The sequence below is a fragment of the Diceros bicornis genome, chromosome 4 (assembly GCF_020826845.1).
Source record: "Diceros bicornis minor isolate mBicDic1 chromosome 4, mDicBic1.mat.cur, whole genome shotgun sequence".
Lineage (NCBI taxonomy): Eukaryota > Metazoa > Chordata > Mammalia > Perissodactyla > Rhinocerotidae > Diceros > Diceros bicornis.
In genome coordinates, this window is record NC_080743.1 from 5,233,980 (window position 1) to 5,250,497 (window position 16,518).

At 43.2% G+C, this 16,518-nt stretch overlaps 1 protein-coding gene across 1 annotated transcript in view; it reads left to right on the forward strand.

Annotated features, from left to right (window-relative positions):
- PDE4B (phosphodiesterase 4B) overlaps positions 1 to 16,518 on the forward strand; it is a 329,084-nt gene that overhangs the window by 204,456 nt on the left and 108,110 nt on the right. Inside the window, exons 2-4 of the mRNA XM_058538245.1 lie at positions 6,333 to 6,527; positions 14,582 to 14,618; positions 14,741 to 14,811. Of these exons, the coding sequence (XP_058394228.1) occupies positions 6,333 to 6,527; positions 14,582 to 14,618; positions 14,741 to 14,811 (303 nt within the window). The remainder of the gene's footprint in view (positions 1 to 6,332; positions 6,528 to 14,581; positions 14,619 to 14,740; positions 14,812 to 16,518) is intronic.

Below are 16,518 nucleotides of genomic sequence, written 5' to 3' on the forward strand. Positions count from 1 at the left end.
GTTATTTCCTGCAGAGCAGGAACTGGAAGCCAGATCTCCAGATCCCAGAGCTCTTCAGCATTACTCTGCTGCCTCTGGTTAAACCTCTCTGTGGGGAAAGCAGTTTTGGATTATTGCCGTGAATGCAATTGTCAAAGCCCCTAGGAAGAAGAGAAAGCAGTGGGAAGTTGCTTCTAGAATTCAGATGAGCAGAACATCATAGTTCTCCTTCCTACTCTGTGGGAGGGAGGTCATAGGCTTTGGAACTGGATTCCTAGGGCAGAGCTGCGATATTCTGCTGTAACCGTGGCCGGGGCGGTCTGCTTGCCTTCAGCTAGGAAATGGGCTCTACATCATGCTGGCTGTGATTTTGCACCGTTCAGTCCTTCATTAGAAATTAGGACTGACTGCAGCCTGTAACCATTGATTATATAAAGGTGGGCCACTGTCATTGTGGGTAAAATGCACGCCCCTGTGCAGCGTCCCCATCTATAGAGACCAGAAGGCACATTGAGGTGATGGCCAATATAAGTGTATATGTAAATAGTTATTTATTTTTATCAAAATGATAAGCAAGCATTTGAAGACATTAGTTTCTGAGTACAATTGAGGGAAATATTTTCTAACAGAACTTTAAAAACACACAGCATTGTTTTCATGAATACACCACCTGCCCCTCCCCACACACACACTCTATACACAAACAGACACCTTATTATAGACACAAAAGTTCCCAAAAGCCAAAATTCCTGGGATGGAGTTCCGGATACTGCAGGGGAGTGGGGTCCGGGGGAGTAAGGATGGGGAAAGAGGAACCTATTGACTCCATGTGGGAGCTCCTTGGAGGTCTTCACATGCCAGAGGTTTTAATCCAAATAGAAGTGGCTTTTTGTCAGATGAGAGATATAAACTGTGAGATCCTCGCATTCCTTCAACCAATATTTGTTGTATATGTTCTGGCATGAGACTCAGTTCTAGGCCCTGGGAATACAAAATGAGTAAGGCTTGGTCTCTGCTTCATGGTTGCAGGCTAGTGGAGTGAAAGAGATAGGTAAACAAAGGAATACAGTCCAGCGTGGTAGGTTCCGGGATCAAGAAGGTCTGTGGGGACATGGAGGAGAGGTCCCTCAGCACAGACTGCAGGGCATAATTAAAAGAGGTCACACTTTAGGATTTTTCAAATGAAGTTTCCCATTTTGGAGCCTCCGTTTTCTCCTCTTTGAAATGGGGGGAAGAGAATTAGCCTGCCAGAGTTGTGAGAAGTCAATGACGTAGAAGATACTCAATGAGTAAATTTATGAGAAAGAAAAGCAAAATTGAGACAGCAGAGCACTCTCTCCAAATAGTGGTGAGCGCTCTGCTGCCCTGTGAGTGAGTTTAAACCTCTCTTGAAGAGCTTGCATTCTTTCCAGTGAGCTGTTAGAATAAGCCAGAGACCTACCTAGAGAAGGACTGAGCTGAAAAAGAAAAGTCTCCTCTGATTCCCAGGATGTTGTATTTGAGTCTTTGTTACAGAAATTGGGGTGTACGCAGGTGATTGGGGATCAGGAAACAGCTACCCTGGGAACAATTGCAGGCAATTCTGCAACCACCTGGCTTAGCCTAAGTTCTTGAAAGTAGAGCTTCGTTTAGTTTAATGAAAGGTTTCATGTACACCTTGTGGTTCTGTTCTTTATCCCTGATTTTTCCTCCCAGGCTTATGAATAAGGCTGCAGTCATATTTCTCCCTCCAAGACTGCCGAGCAGCCCCATCTGCTCCAATCAGAGCTGGGCGGTGCAGCTGAGGAAGCTGTGGCTGTCTTCTGCCCTCTGCTGGCTCCCTCTTGGCACCAGTTCGGGCCGGCTGTGTGTGGTTCCTGGGGAATGGAAACCGCCGGGAGAGAAAGCGTGGGGCAGAGAATGTTCCGGCTTTGATTAAAAAGAAAGAGATGAGAAGATGGCACACAGAAGCTGGCGTTGGAGGGCTTTTCCCATCCTGGGAGTTTGTGTAGAGATGTCAGCATCTCAAACATCGAAGCCAGGGATTTTTCTAGACAAGTTTGTTTTTTTCAGGAAGAACATGGCTGTGCTTTTTATTTTATTTTATTTTTATTTTTAGATCATTGCTTCACAGGTCTTATCACATAAGTGAATGGCACATCTCTATAGACTTATTTGAAGGAAGCAGCAGAAACCCGTGCCAGTGGGAACTGAGATGAGGGTAGGAGGCAGGGAGAGGGAAGGGATAGGAAAACATTTCACAGTAAATTGCAGTGTTTTCATTGGTTCAGCCGACATTTTTTGAAGACCAACTATTTACAAGGCTCTGATCCAGACGCCTGGGATACAAAAGTGAGTAATACTGGGTCCCTTCTCTCTTGGAGATAGAATCCACTGGGGAGCAACAAAATAAATGGAAAATTAAATAGAAAGGTGCAATTACTGTGACAAAGTACTACAGTAAAGGAGTCTAGGAGAGCACAGGGGAGGAGCAGGTATCTAAATCGAACTGGGGCTGCAATCCAAGAAAACGTCCTGGAGGAGGTGACGTGGGCTGAATTTTGAAGATAGTGATTTATTGGAGACAGGGGTGGGAAGGGCATTCCAGTTTCAGGGAGCACCTCTTCTCACACACAATGTCCTCCACTACCACCACTGCCTTGAGGAGCCGAGAACTCAAAGCAGGAGAAAGTTGTGAAAATATTAGGTCTCGGACAACAAGCACTTGATTCAGCCCAGGGCAATCAGCCAAGGCAGGGAGAAGCCAGTGGAATCAGGTGGGAGGGCGGCGTACAGAATCCTGGACCGCAGAGAGCAGGACCTGGCCGGGGGGCTGTCTCTGAGCCTAGAAAGAAAGGCCACTTTCAATACTGTCTCAGTCTGTGTGCTGGTTACAGGCAAGGCCTCCCGGGCAGGTGCAGTCCAATACTCAGAAACTCGTGAGTGACGTCCTCTCTTAGTCTTCCTGAAATTCCTGAGTGACCTCATCCGAATATTGAAGCAGCTATAACCTCCAAGATATCAGCTACAACGTTATTTAAAATCATAAATATGATAGCCAACAGTAGGGAAAATGCTTAAGAAGGTATGGTACAGACACTGGATGAACCACTAAGTTCCATGGGCATGGAAAACGATAATTCTGGAAACGGTGCAGTACATGAAAAATACTTGTGAGCAAATCAGGATCCAAACTTGCAGGGAAAGATATTCAGAAGGACAAATACTGAACTGCTAATAAATGTGGAATTTTTTTCTCTATTGTCTATGTTTTCTGTAACTTCCTTATATTACTTTTACAATGATTTTTTCCAAATATAAAGAAACCTAAAGGTGAAACGTGTGTCCTGATTAAGACAGAGGCAAAAATTACCCTAAATAAATAAGGACCCCGTTTATGGGTTTGTTTCTGAAATTTCAGGTTCCGTTTCTCCCTAATTGTGTTTCAGTTTGCGTGGTATATTCATTTTGCTTGTTCAGTCTGTCCTCAGTCTTCCCTTGCCCACACCCCTCCTTCTGCCCTGGATCTGTGGGACGTATTGTGATGTCTGCCCGCTAATTTTGCTGTGACTGAGGCTGGTGTCTGGTTGGTGATTCATGTTTGTTCCTAAGTTGTACATCTGTGTTGGCTGCTTTGAAACAGTGCCCCAGGGACTATGAAAGGCCATTTGTCTCACTGAGACTGCTTCTTTGCCCCAGAGAATTCTTCCTTGGCTTCTTCTGAATTCCAGCAGACTTTTCTATGAGTTTAGGCAGGAGAAAGAAGAAAGAAGAAAACCCAAAGGAGAGCAGCCTGGAGAGTTTGGGTGTCTGTGTCTAGTCCCTTCTGACCTGGCAGGACCAAACAGCCTGGACACTAACACTGGGGACAGAACGCCTGTGACAGCCACTTGAGGGTGATGCCTTGTGCGCTTACGTTCTGCCCACGAGGAGTGCCTCTAGCAGAACAGAGGGCAGAGCGAGCCTGGTGGAAACCCTCAACGGAAAAAGTTCTGAGAGTATGGTAGGCACACCCTCTTGGCACCTCTTCTAAGGTTTCAGCACAGATACACACAGCAGTGATATTCATAATATTTAAAGACTGGTACCACATGGGCGCTGACCGATTAAATGGACACAGGCCACAGTGCTGAAGCTAGAGACCCCCTGCTGTTCTAGACACCAACCCATTAGTTCCTGGATCAGCGGGAAGTCCAGCAGATTCTGGAGGGCCTGGGGCAGTGGCTGGCTGCCAACTGTTACAAAAGTTTTTCAATGTTTTAATATCCGCAAAGGCTGTACCGATATCCACCAAATGAGTGACAGCATGAAGGCACATGGCATTTCAAAGCTCATGCCTACTCTTACGCTTTATGTAGTCCCATCTTCACCTTTTGAGAACGTATCCTCTTTGTCCTTAAGAAGAGTTCAGAGCCAGCACCAGGACCCACTGATTGTACAGGACCTGGGTGGCATGAAGGAGCCCTTATCCACAAAGGAGCTCTTTATTTTGCTCAACGGCTAGGATGGATCTCACCCAAGGAGAGTTTGCAAGTCGGCTTTCATTATATTTTCACTCGCTGCAACGTATCTGGCTTAGGAGATAGCTCTAGCCCGGGGCGGGCTGGTCGGCAGGCTGGTGTGTGTGAGGACTGCCCGCCTGCCTGCTGGCCTCCCAGACCATTCGCCTGCGGTGAAAACCCATCTGCGGTGCCGTGAAAGCCCAAACGCACATGGGATTGTTATGGCTCTTCCTTGTCCTTCTAGCCAGAGAGTCTCACTTGCCACTGCTTATCAGGCACCTGGAGTTTGTGGTTGACTAAAAGCAGCTTCTCAGAAGGGTCTCCGGGGCAGCATTACTACCCTGCATTCTGCCATTTGTTCTTTCCCTGTTTCAACGACACCTACAGCTTCGGGGTAATTGGCTGCCTCCCCTGTCTTCACTTGAGCTAACAGCCAAGGTTGTTCATAATCTGACCTACTCGCTACACACCAAACACAAATTTTGTTTGAATCCAGAGACTGAAGAGAAATTGCATTGTTACCCAGCGAGCCCTCCTGGACTCGGATTCAAGTCTGAGATTGTAGAAAAATGAGTTGGAAGACTCAGGTCTTCAGTTCTCACTCTGCAAGTTACTAGCCTGTGATTTTGAGCAAGGTATTTAAAAGCGCTCTAAGCCTTATTTCCCTCAAATGTAGTATGGGATCATACTATGAGGGGTTGTTATGAGGGGAAATGGAGAAACAGATCAGTAAGCAATTTCTAAACTAATAAACATAAACAAAATCCGCCCCAAGGGCGCAGGTTATAAGAACTAATGAAAGAAAAGAACCATGAATGTAGAAATAGACTATGGCAGCCGGATGAATATAAAGGAAGCCCACTATTGTGGTCTAACTTGGAAGAGAGCATCCCCAGCCCCACACTTTCTCTGTCACCTCTCTGCCAAGCTTTAGCTGGGGAGCAGTGAGTGGTCTAGAGAAATCCTAGGCAAGAGGGTTACTGTCGATTTGAGGCTAAGGGAGATTGTGTGCACAGAGAAAATGGTTAGGGGCTGATGGAGAGCGTGGGAAGGACACAGTGCCTCAGGTAATACCAGGATGGGGAGAGAGAAACCGAGAGACAAAATCTCTACTGCTCCCCCGGCCTGTGTGGTCGTTGATCAGAGCTTGTTCTGGGCTCGAGGGTCCCTTCCCAGACTGAGGGAGACCAGCCAGAAATCTTAACGGCGGTCTTCTGCTGGAGCCAGTGACTGCATCCTCCTGCGGAGATAAAGCTCTGCAGCCCAAGGAGTGATTGGCCTTATCAGATAATTAAGTCATTTTCTGTGGTTAAACTTGCATACGAATAGGAAGTCTCAGACTGGGCCTCCCATCTAATCAGCCAGTGAATGTTTTCAGGATAGCGCTTTGTTCCTGGAACATCCAGAAATATGCATATTATAACTTTAACGAGACTGTGATGTTTATTTATGGCAGGGAGAAGTCTCCCAGCTAGGAAGACTCATTCAAGTGATAGTTCAGCGTCTGACACCTAGAGCCGTGTTAGATGCTGTCTCTGGAGTTGCTAATTATCATCAAATTATTTTACGGTTGGCTCTTATTCTGAATTTGTCAAAATTGCTCGTGCCGCTGAAAAGCCATGGGGTTTCGCTCCGGGGTTCAAATCCTGGCTCCACTATTTGCTAATGACTGAACTTCTGTGGGACTGTTTCCTTTATACAAAACGAGAATAATAGCGACTGCAGCTCAGAGCTATTTGGAGGATTAAAACTTTCCATAAAGTGTGAAGTTTTACATAAAGTGCCTGGCACGCATTTGTTCTCCATGTATGTCTGTCAAATGCCCTCCACCGTGGTTCTCATGTGAACAGAGTTTTCTGCTTTCTCTTTAAGCTTTGATGTGGAAAATGGCCCTTCCCCAGGTCGGAGCCCGCTGGACCCCCAGGCCAGCTCTTCCTCTGGGCTGGTGCTTCACGCCACCTTTCCCGGGCACAGCCAGCGCAGAGAGTCCTTTCTCTACAGATCAGACAGCGACTATGACTTGTCACCAAAGGCGATGTCGAGAAACTCGTCACTTCCGAGCGAGCAGTAAGTACAGCTCTATCTGGCTTACCTCATCTCTAACTCTGTCACAGCAGCGGCGACACCTGTTCCCCTTTAACCTGTGAGAAGGAGGGAAGAGAAAAGTGAACACTGAACCCAGGTGACAATGATGACCACCTTAAGGACATTAATGCTCTGTAACATGGGGAATATAACGTGAGCTGGGGTCTCCGGGGGTATCAAAAACCTCAGGCAGAGTGTTCAGTTTACATATGTTACTGACACTTTTTTTAAAAAAATTTCATTCCACTTCATTTCCTGAACTGCTGAATCGTTTATGGGATGAGAACCTTAATATTTTTTGCAAATCACACTTGAATTTTCCGCAGCCTGTGCAGTTTGCATGAGGCTACAATAAAGAAGAAAAACAGTGGTTGGTGACATGCATCCTCTCTCGGTGGCCTTTGCTTGGTGACATTTAATAAGCTGTCATCCAGCCACATGTCTGTGTCCCTTCCCTGGAACCTTAACACAATGCCCACTTGTTGCCTGGCTCCTTGGTGAGACACTCACTGCCCTATTAAGCACAGCTGATGTTTCTGTTTTGCTGCTATTAATTGTAGATCTCTAATTTTTATTTAAAGAACAATGACTGGGCTGTGTTGTTTATTAAATTTCTGAAACCAAATAAAATTGCATGCTGGAATTCATGCCTTAAAAGGTTTCTGGGCACTCGTACAATTGTTTTTAACATCGTATGTTATAAAAATATCAGTAGCTCCCTAGAGCCTCCAGCCCGGAAAATTCCACTGGGCTCTCTTCTGCTGTTGGAAAGAAAACTAAAAAAGGTCACCCTCTTGTGAAAGGGGCAGGGGCATTTTAAAACTACCTGTGAGAAAAGATTCCCCAGGGCATTTCTACCAACAAATTTTAATACAGGCACCCCTGCCATAAAATATCTCAATCATTGGGTAGGCTAAAATTCATTTATTCACTTATTTGGCAAATATTTACTGAGTCTCTCTACGTACCATACAGTGTGCCAGACTCTGGGGATAAAAGATTAACAAAACAGTAGGAAAATCATAGATGAGTTAAAAACAGATATTATTCTCAAAAAGGTTGCGTGCTCTCAGGGAGGTTACAGTTAAATAAGAAAGATAAGAGGAACACCCACATAACTCTACTGCATGGGGCCAGGTTCATTAACATGCGTTATCTCTTTTAATCTTCACAACAAGCCTATCAGGTGGGTACCATTATTATCTCCACTCTATAGATGATGAGATCCCTGACTCTGAGAAATTGAGAAACTTGCACTTCTCCCATGACTCTATGCCATGCTATATCCCACAATGTAGCTAAGACTGACCATGGTCAAAACTTTTGGACTCTATTTGCCTGTGTTCTTCAAAGTACAAAGTAGCGTCTCTACTACCAGGTGGGAAACAGATGAGTACAGAGCAGAGGCACCTGCGTCTGGAGGGTATAGATCATGTAGAACCAAGGAAGTTTCTGACCAAGGTTTGGATGGGGGGCTTTTGGATGATAGACTTAGAATTCTCTCTTTCACCAAGAGGAACACCTTTCTAGACTTCCTAGGGGCAGAGCTCAGGAAATGTGATGAGCTGAGAGTAATTAGAGTTTCCTTCACAGAGTGTTTCACAAAGACTAGCTTTGGAAGGCAGCTAACAGGTCCCCAAACTCATGCCAACAGCATGAGTCTCAGGGTCATTCAGAGGCTTCTCAGAGGGTTCTACCCAAATTTCAGATTAAACTCTGGTGATTCCTTACTTGGAATCAAAAGGTTATAGACATTTTGAACTTGAAGAGACCTTAAAGATCACAGTCCAACTCAGTCTATAGTGTTGAAACTCAGATCTAGTTCTGAATGACTCTGTAGCCAAGGTTCCCAATACTCAGGATTTACCCTCTTTTCAGCTTTAAAAACCAGTAAAATTTTCCCCCTAACTTTAGAACCTACATAGTGTTGCCAAATTTAAATTTAAGCAAGTAAAGAGCGTATATGTAAGTTATCTACTATCATTCTCACTTTTTTTTTAAAAAAAATAATAATTTTTTAAATTAAAAATAGGAAGGGCACACTTTCATAAAAAACAAAACCAAACAAAAAAACAGTCTTTCCAAGAAAACACAATCAGCACCATCATCTCACCCTACCAAAGAAACTGATAACAAGATATATTAAAATCTTTGAGTGAATAAAAATAGCACAAAACTTTGTCTTGCAAATATTTCAACATTACAGTAGGACTTTTTTATATTTGTCAGTTTAAGAATTTATATTTCTCAACACAACAAGAAATGGAGCTTGAATAATATCCAGATTCTTCTGGTATTTCATTTTATCAGGACCATGTTGGGAAATCCAGTTTCATAAGGCATCTTAATCTAAACTGAAATTATGCTCCCAAGGCTATTTTACCCAACTGTTGCTCTTTAGGGAGAATTGAAATAAATAGAGGAACAGCAGTCCCTGAGCCTCTCGCTGCATCTCCTGCTTTCTACCCATAGAGCCAAGAAAGAGAGGGTTGATAACAGGCCTGGAGTCTCGATGTGAAGGCCCTTGGGTGGGGCTGCATGATGTCCCTGCTCAGGAGCCCCTCACATCTAGCACAGAGCATCGTGAATGTATATAAGAGGTGGAAAACTTTGCATAATTCCTCTGCATTGAATCCTCGTACTAGAGACAACACTAACATTTAAAATTTCTCATCTGAACTCTTTCAGAAGAGTAAGAGGAAATATAGATAGGAAGAGTGAGTGAAAAGATATTGAGTAGAAATGTGAGTGGAAAATTAAAAACGGCTTTACTTTTAGCAACGAAAAGGATTGAAATAAGGCTTTCTAGTAAAGAAAACAAGATCACCATTGGGTCCCAAAAGGAAACTTCGGATGCTTTCCTAGATGTGGCAATAACCTGTTGGTTTCTGTTTGGTTCCTGTGTTGTAGTCATCTCTAACGTAATGCCTTCGTACGTGAGGTACAAATTTCCCAATGGGAACATAAAGTACTGGAAACTGGGGAGACAGTTGTATTGCTGAAAACCGTGGCAAGAACCACTCTGGACAAGACCAGGTTTTGATTGTCCACCTGCAAAGCCACAGGGAAGGAAGATCCATGTTTCCTTCATTTGGTCATCCCATTTGCAAAGCCTTATATGGACAAGGAGATTTTTAAGGCCCCCATTTGTGTGAGGACTAAGTGATCCCTAGAGAGAGCAGTCAAGGGAAATGAGACCTAAGAACCAAGAAGAAAAACAGAAATAAAGCCCACTTAAATTTAAGACCTGTTTATTGGTGGACTACCAAAAAAACACAATGTGGTATCTAAGACTCGATTAGCCTTACAGCCATCACGCTTACTGTGACCATGGCTTTAAGACATTGAATCCCTTTTATTGTGTCTAAATTATCTGTAAATTAAAGCACACATTTAGTGAGCATTTCCTATGTGCTATGTGCGATTTAAAGTACTTTACATATTTTAACTCATTTAGTCCCCATAACCCCAGTGTGGTTGGTACTATAATTTGCTTTTCTTAAAGGTGAGGACATTGGAGTACAGAGAGGTTAACTAACTTGCCCAGTAGATGGGGAACCAAGCCTTAAATCCAGGGAATCTAGATGGTTAAACCCCATGGACATCCAGTACATAAGCAAACTCTAATGGGGGTGAAAAATAAAAGTAATGACTGTAATCACGGCTCTGCCGACCTTTCTAGCTGTTATGAGGATCATATTCATTCTTTCTTTTAACAAAAATTTACTTAAACTTAAGCACTTTGCTAACAAATAAGACATTTTCTGTGTCTTCAAGGGAGCCAAAAAATTAATAAGTCGGTAGGCAGTTTTAATACTTTGGATTAGGGCAGTCATAGAAAGGTGTGCACAGGACTTGGAGAGGTCTGGCCAGGCAGGGCGAGCAGCCCACTTTGAGGGGGTTACAGGTAAGCTAGAGAGTTAGTGGGGCAGAAGGGTGTGCAGCAGCAAGGGCCATGTGCTAACTAACCCTTAGTTGTCAGGAGCACCGTGGGGAACCACAGCTCAGTGTGGCTGAGGCAGAGAAGGAGGGGATGAGGAAGTGGTGGGAGAGGAGGCTGCAGAAGTGAGCAGGAACCTCATCACGAAGGGCCTGTGCTGAGGTGCTGGCCTTTATGCTGCAGACAAGCAGTGGGAGCCACTAAAGGATTTTAAACAGGAAAATACATGATCAGACGAATGTTTTTGAAAGATAGCTGTGATTACAGTATGAAGAATGGTGTGGATGGTGGACAAGCCTAAAGACTAGTGCCCAACAGCCAAATGGGAGGCTGCTTTGGTACTCCACATAGCAGAGGTTGGGGACATGCATTAGAACAGATCCAGGGTGCAATTAATCCATATTTGCAAGTTAGAATCAACAGGGGTTGGCAGTTGACTGTGGGGTGAGAGAGAGAGAGATTTCAGGCTTAACCAACACAATAGGTGGTCGCACCATTCTCTAGGGTCAAGAACATTCCCTTATCACATGAAATAATGTATGTGAAAGTGCTTTGTAAACTGTAAAGTACAATATAAATATTAGTTCTCTTGATTGCAATGGAGGAAGACATGATTGTCCTAAAGAAGTTCTCCCCAGCTGGCAAGATAGACAAGCAATTCTTTACTTATAATAAGAATGATACCTACTACTAATAAGAATAGCTGTAACTACACAGCTAAAGTGCTTTTATGTGGCAAGCACTGTTAAGAGTTGTACATATATAATAACTCATTGAGTTCTTACAACATCCCATTTTACGGATGAAGAAATAGAGGCATAGAGAAGTTGTCTAATGTCTCATAGTTAGTAATAGTGCCCCTGAGAAACAAACCACCTCTGTCTGGCTCCAGAATCTGCTCTTAGCTACAATAGTCTGTGTCTCTCTATAGGACAGAATAAAATTAGTGTTCAAGAAAAGTACAGGTAAAATCCTATGTGTAGGTATTACACAGAGAAAGGGTAAATTAATAAAATCAAGAGTGTAGCAGTAGGAAGTAGCATTTTTGCTTCTAGAAAACCATTTCATTGTTTAGAGTAGACCCACAATTCTAAGACCCACAGAGCTCTCATCCTATTCTATAAAATTGTAATGTGCAAGTTTTGTCACTAGATGTCGCTGGTGCAACGGTTCTGAATATCCAGCCTAGTTCCGGGAGGCATTGCGCTCTCTAGTGGCTTGGGAAACATCAACGTTTTGTTATTTCCACGCCATTTATTCTTAATTGTTAATACATAAAATTGTGATTTAAAAAATTCAGAAGAGTTCCATAAATAATCTGACTATACTCAAATAGGAGTTTTTTGTTTTGTTTCTTTTCTGTACTTGCTATAAATTATCTGATCATTTCTCTAGCAGCTGTTATCTGACGTACAGCATTAGCTTTTGCAGCTCAAATTCTTTAAGAGAGCCGGTGCTGGGTATCTGCAAGTCTATCTCTTGCTTCTCAATGTTCTGCTCTCCTAAACCTCGAAAGTTCCATAATGATAAAGTCATGTTGACATCACGCCCTATTAATGTTTGTTTACCTCCCTTCAATCATTCAAGAAAGCACACTGAGAAGAGGCAGTTCTTGGTAGACTTCACCACCTGCATTTATCAAAACTGCTCCACTCTTAGCTCTGTATTCTGTCTCTCCTTTGGCTCCTCTGCAAGACCCCTGAGGTTCTTCCTCTGGCTCCCTCACTATACACCCCCACCCCCTGCCATTGCTTTAGCTATCCCCGATATTGTAGGTAACTCCTAAATCTGTAGCTCTAATTCCCATATTTCAGTCTTCCCACTTGATGTCTCCACCGGGATATCAACAAGTATCTTAAAACTCAACGTGTGCGAAGTGACTCATCTCCTCCCCCAGTTCCTCCTCACTTTCTTATTTCTCCTCATGACTTCACTATTTTCCCAGATACCCATTTTTAAAACGGAAAATAATATTGCTTTATGACCCCTTATCCAATTAGATGCCGAGTCCTTGGCAAGATGTCTAGGATGTCTTCAGATTGTCTCTTCCTGCTTCTTCCTCTACCTTGTCTATTTCTTCTCCACTGAATCACTGCAATACCCCCCTAACTCTGCTTCCCTGCTCTGTCCCCTCTCTAGTCCATCCCTTGGTGTCCATAGCATTTTACTTTCTTAAGCACTTTCTGTTTGCCTACCTCACTAAAAACCTTCACTGGCTCATTTCTTCCTACTGAGTTAAGCACCAACTTCACAACCATTGTCCATACTATCTGTAGTATGGGTGTGGGGACCTTCTCGTCTTATCTTCGACAAAAGTCTGTCGTTAATGTGCTCAGCAACACCCTCACAGCCACCAAGCAGCTCGGTGAGCATATTCAGTACTTTCTCATTTCGATGCCTTTGTTCTTGCCATTTCTCTCGTTGGTTGCATGTACCATCCATGCCTTTTAAAGCTGGCCCTTCAAATTTCATCTCAGACACACCCAGGCCTTTCCTACTTCCTCTAATCTGTAATTATCACCTCTGCTTTGAACCCCATGAAGTATCCATTGTTTGTGTATGTCATTCTATGTTTAAAGTATCTATTGCAGTGTTTTGAATATTTTTCTGTCTCCCTTACTATGTTTTAATTTGAAGGGGATCATGGATTCTGTATAATTTGATCTGACCAACTACGCAGGGTCATCATCAGATAGGAAACATAGTGGTTAAAAGCACAAATTGTTGGAATCAGACGGTCTCAGTTTTTCCAGTTACTAGCTGTGTGCTAGTTAAGCAGTTGCTTAATTGCCCTGAGTCTTGATATCATCTATAAAATGACAGTAAGAGTTCCTGCCTCAAGCCTTTTACAAGAATTAAATGAGATAATGTACATAAAGTGCTTAGTGTGGGGCCTGACATACGGTAATCACACAAAGAATCCTGCCCTTGTCAGTATTCCTTTTACAGTCACTGTACGAAGTGGATGCACGGGAAGTTTGCCAGATTGCGTTGAAAACGCACTTCTAGGTAAAGACAAAGGTAGAAAGGAAAATATGGTGTTAAATAAAGACCCTGGAGTAAAAGCCTGTGCTTAGAGAAGAGGCCCACATGGACATATGTGTTGTCAACTCCGGATCCCCAGGCCTCAAGTAACGCCTGTACTGGGCAAGGGCTTCATAATGATTGGGTGCACTCCTGTAGTTAACCACTAAGGCGCCGTATTTGTGTGGCAATCATGAGGACAGAGAGATAGATCAGGCAGTGAGGGAAGCTCATTGTCAGTCACTTCTGTGCTGCTGTTATGATTCACACCCCGATAGCAAATTGGCCTGATTATGTGTCTGCAGCTCAGGCCAAGATGTCTTCTGATGACTTGAATGGAGAGCTTGCTGAATGTGGGCTTTGGGCTTAAGTAGATTTACCAAAACTTGTGCTGGAGAGAGAGTGCATTTCTGGAAACACACTTTTGACTATTCCTAAGTACAGATTCATATAACACTAGGTACAGCTTAATCAGACCTTTGGGACAAAATGAGCGACACTGCTATGGTAATAGTAGGTTCAGTCTGTACACTCCCATTAAAAGCTTTTCCTTGGTACTTTAAGAAAAAAATTACATTAAAAACAAAAAGTAATGGGATTCTCAGACAGAAATTTGTGTTTAAATGGCATTAAGGCTGTGGTTCAAATCAACAAAAGCCAGGAAATCCAAAGTTAACCTTTATCCAGACTGTTATGCCATTTTTTCCAACTGTGTGTGTGTGCCTGTGAGCAGCCCTCCCTTTGAATTTCCTGGCTCTGGCAACCCGAATCCACAGGTCGCTTTGAATTACAGTGCTCTGGGTCTGCTCTTTAATGGGAATGTACCCTGAGGATGTATGCTTACTTGCCAGTGCTGTTATGTGTAGTTACTGTAAATCCAGGAGCCATGAACCTGGTCGGTTTTTTTTCTTTCAAGTTCCTGAGATCCCCGTTTACGCCCAATTGTCAGCCCTGCCTTATGTCCAGGTGGAAGGACTTGTATAATATTTGTGTTGCTAACACTGATCAAGTTTAATGCTGCAGCTTCTATCTCACAACGTTTTTAAACGTCTCTCTTCTCTCTTTCCACCAGACATGGCGATGACTTGATCGTAACGCCTTTTGCCCAGGTAGGTGTCATGCCGGCCCTGACTCGCTGTCCCTCTGTCCCTGGGTGGAGTTTCTAAGAGTGGCCTCTGAACCTGCCCTTTTATCTCCTTTGTTCCTAACCATCTGAAACATTTCCTTCTAGGTCCTCGCCAGCTTGCGAAGTGTGAGAAACAACTTCACTATCCTGACAAACCTTCACGGAACATCCAACAAGTAAGCATGGACTCCTTGTGGAGGGGCGAGTCCCTTCTGTAAAGGCAAAAACATTGAATGGTGTTAAAAAAGAAAGAAAGAAAGAAAACTACTGCATGGAAATTTGCTCTCCAAGCTAAGTTAGGATACACGATGAAATTTGAAAATAGGATGGAGCACCCTAGTATTTTAGAGCTGGTAAGATGTTAGAAATTAGTCTGGGTCTTATTAATCTTTGTCCCCTTAACAGTACACAGGAGGAGTTCAACAGATGAAAGAATGAGATGAGGATTTTTTGTTGACTTTTATATTTACTACTTCGGAAAGTATGAATATTTATCAGTAATGACCTATCAATAAATTCTATTATAATTCTTTTGGAATAAGCTATTAATGAATTCAGATTCAAACTTAAAATTAAAACTATGAAAAGTTCAAGTCCAAGTTTTCTATTTTTTGATAATATATCAACAGTTTCATGCAGTTTGATGAATACGAGTGAGATTATCTTCTCCTCTGCCCCCAACTAACTGCATGCCTTGGTCTCCTCATCTGTAAAATGAAGACTGAATTTACAGTAACTTTCTCCTCTGAAATCATTTCAATCTATGAATCTAATCTAAGGGCCATGCAGTTCACTATCTGGCATGTTTTAAAAGGTCATCACAGGGCTCAGAAGGTCATAGAATCAATGATCCTGGAACGAAAGGACTGGAGACCATTGATCAACATCTTTGTTTTACAGAAGGGGAAACCCAGGCCCTCAGAAATCCAGTGACTTGCTAATAACCACCCCATAGGTTAGAGACACACCAGAGCCAAATCCTGAATCTTCTAATTTTTCCAGCCAGTGTTCACTCCAGAACACCCTCTCTCTCGTCTTTGTGAAATTATTCATCAACCCTCTATTTGCTTTAATCCAGATTTTCAGAGTAGAGTTGTTAAAAGTGGGAGTAAACCTGCATGGAGAGCTTGCTTTTCCTTTCACTGTACTGTAACTTGTCACTGAGCCTCCTGGGGGAGAACTCTGCATGCCCCAATGGAATCTTCCCATCAATGGTCTCTCCTCCTCTACACTATTCCCCAAACTGCCACCAGCGTCATCTTTCTCACATGCTGTTTGACCATGTTAGCCTCCAGCTTGAGGCATTTCAATGATTCACTCTTATCATTAAGGTCAAGTTTAAAGGCGGGTGCTTGGCGCCCAAGGCACCTCGGCATCTCATGATCCAGCTCAAGTTAGTTTGATTAATAGTTGATTGGGTTTTTATTTGATGCAGTATACATTATATATAATATACATACAATATGCTTGCTCTCCAAGCCTCTTTTATAGTGGTACTGCCTGTTTATTCATTTATTAATTCACCCAACACCCAACAAGTATTTATTTAGTACATGCTGTCCATCTATGAATATATGTATGCTTTTAACAGATATTTATTGAGTATCCACTTTGTACCAGGCTCTGGTGATTTAATAGTGACCAAATCAGACAAGTTCTCTGCCCTTTCAGGGCTTACATTCTAATAGGAGGTGCTGGGCATACTGTGGTGAACAGCAGACAAGTCTCTGGCCACATGGGATCACAGTCTAATCATGGTCTAGTTGTTCCCTGTATGTCCTATTCTCCACCCTAATTGTGGACCTCCTCTTCTCTCTTCCTAAAGTGTCCCTCCACCTGCCAGTGTCTGCCTGGCTAAATCCTGCTTGTCTTTCGTGACTCAT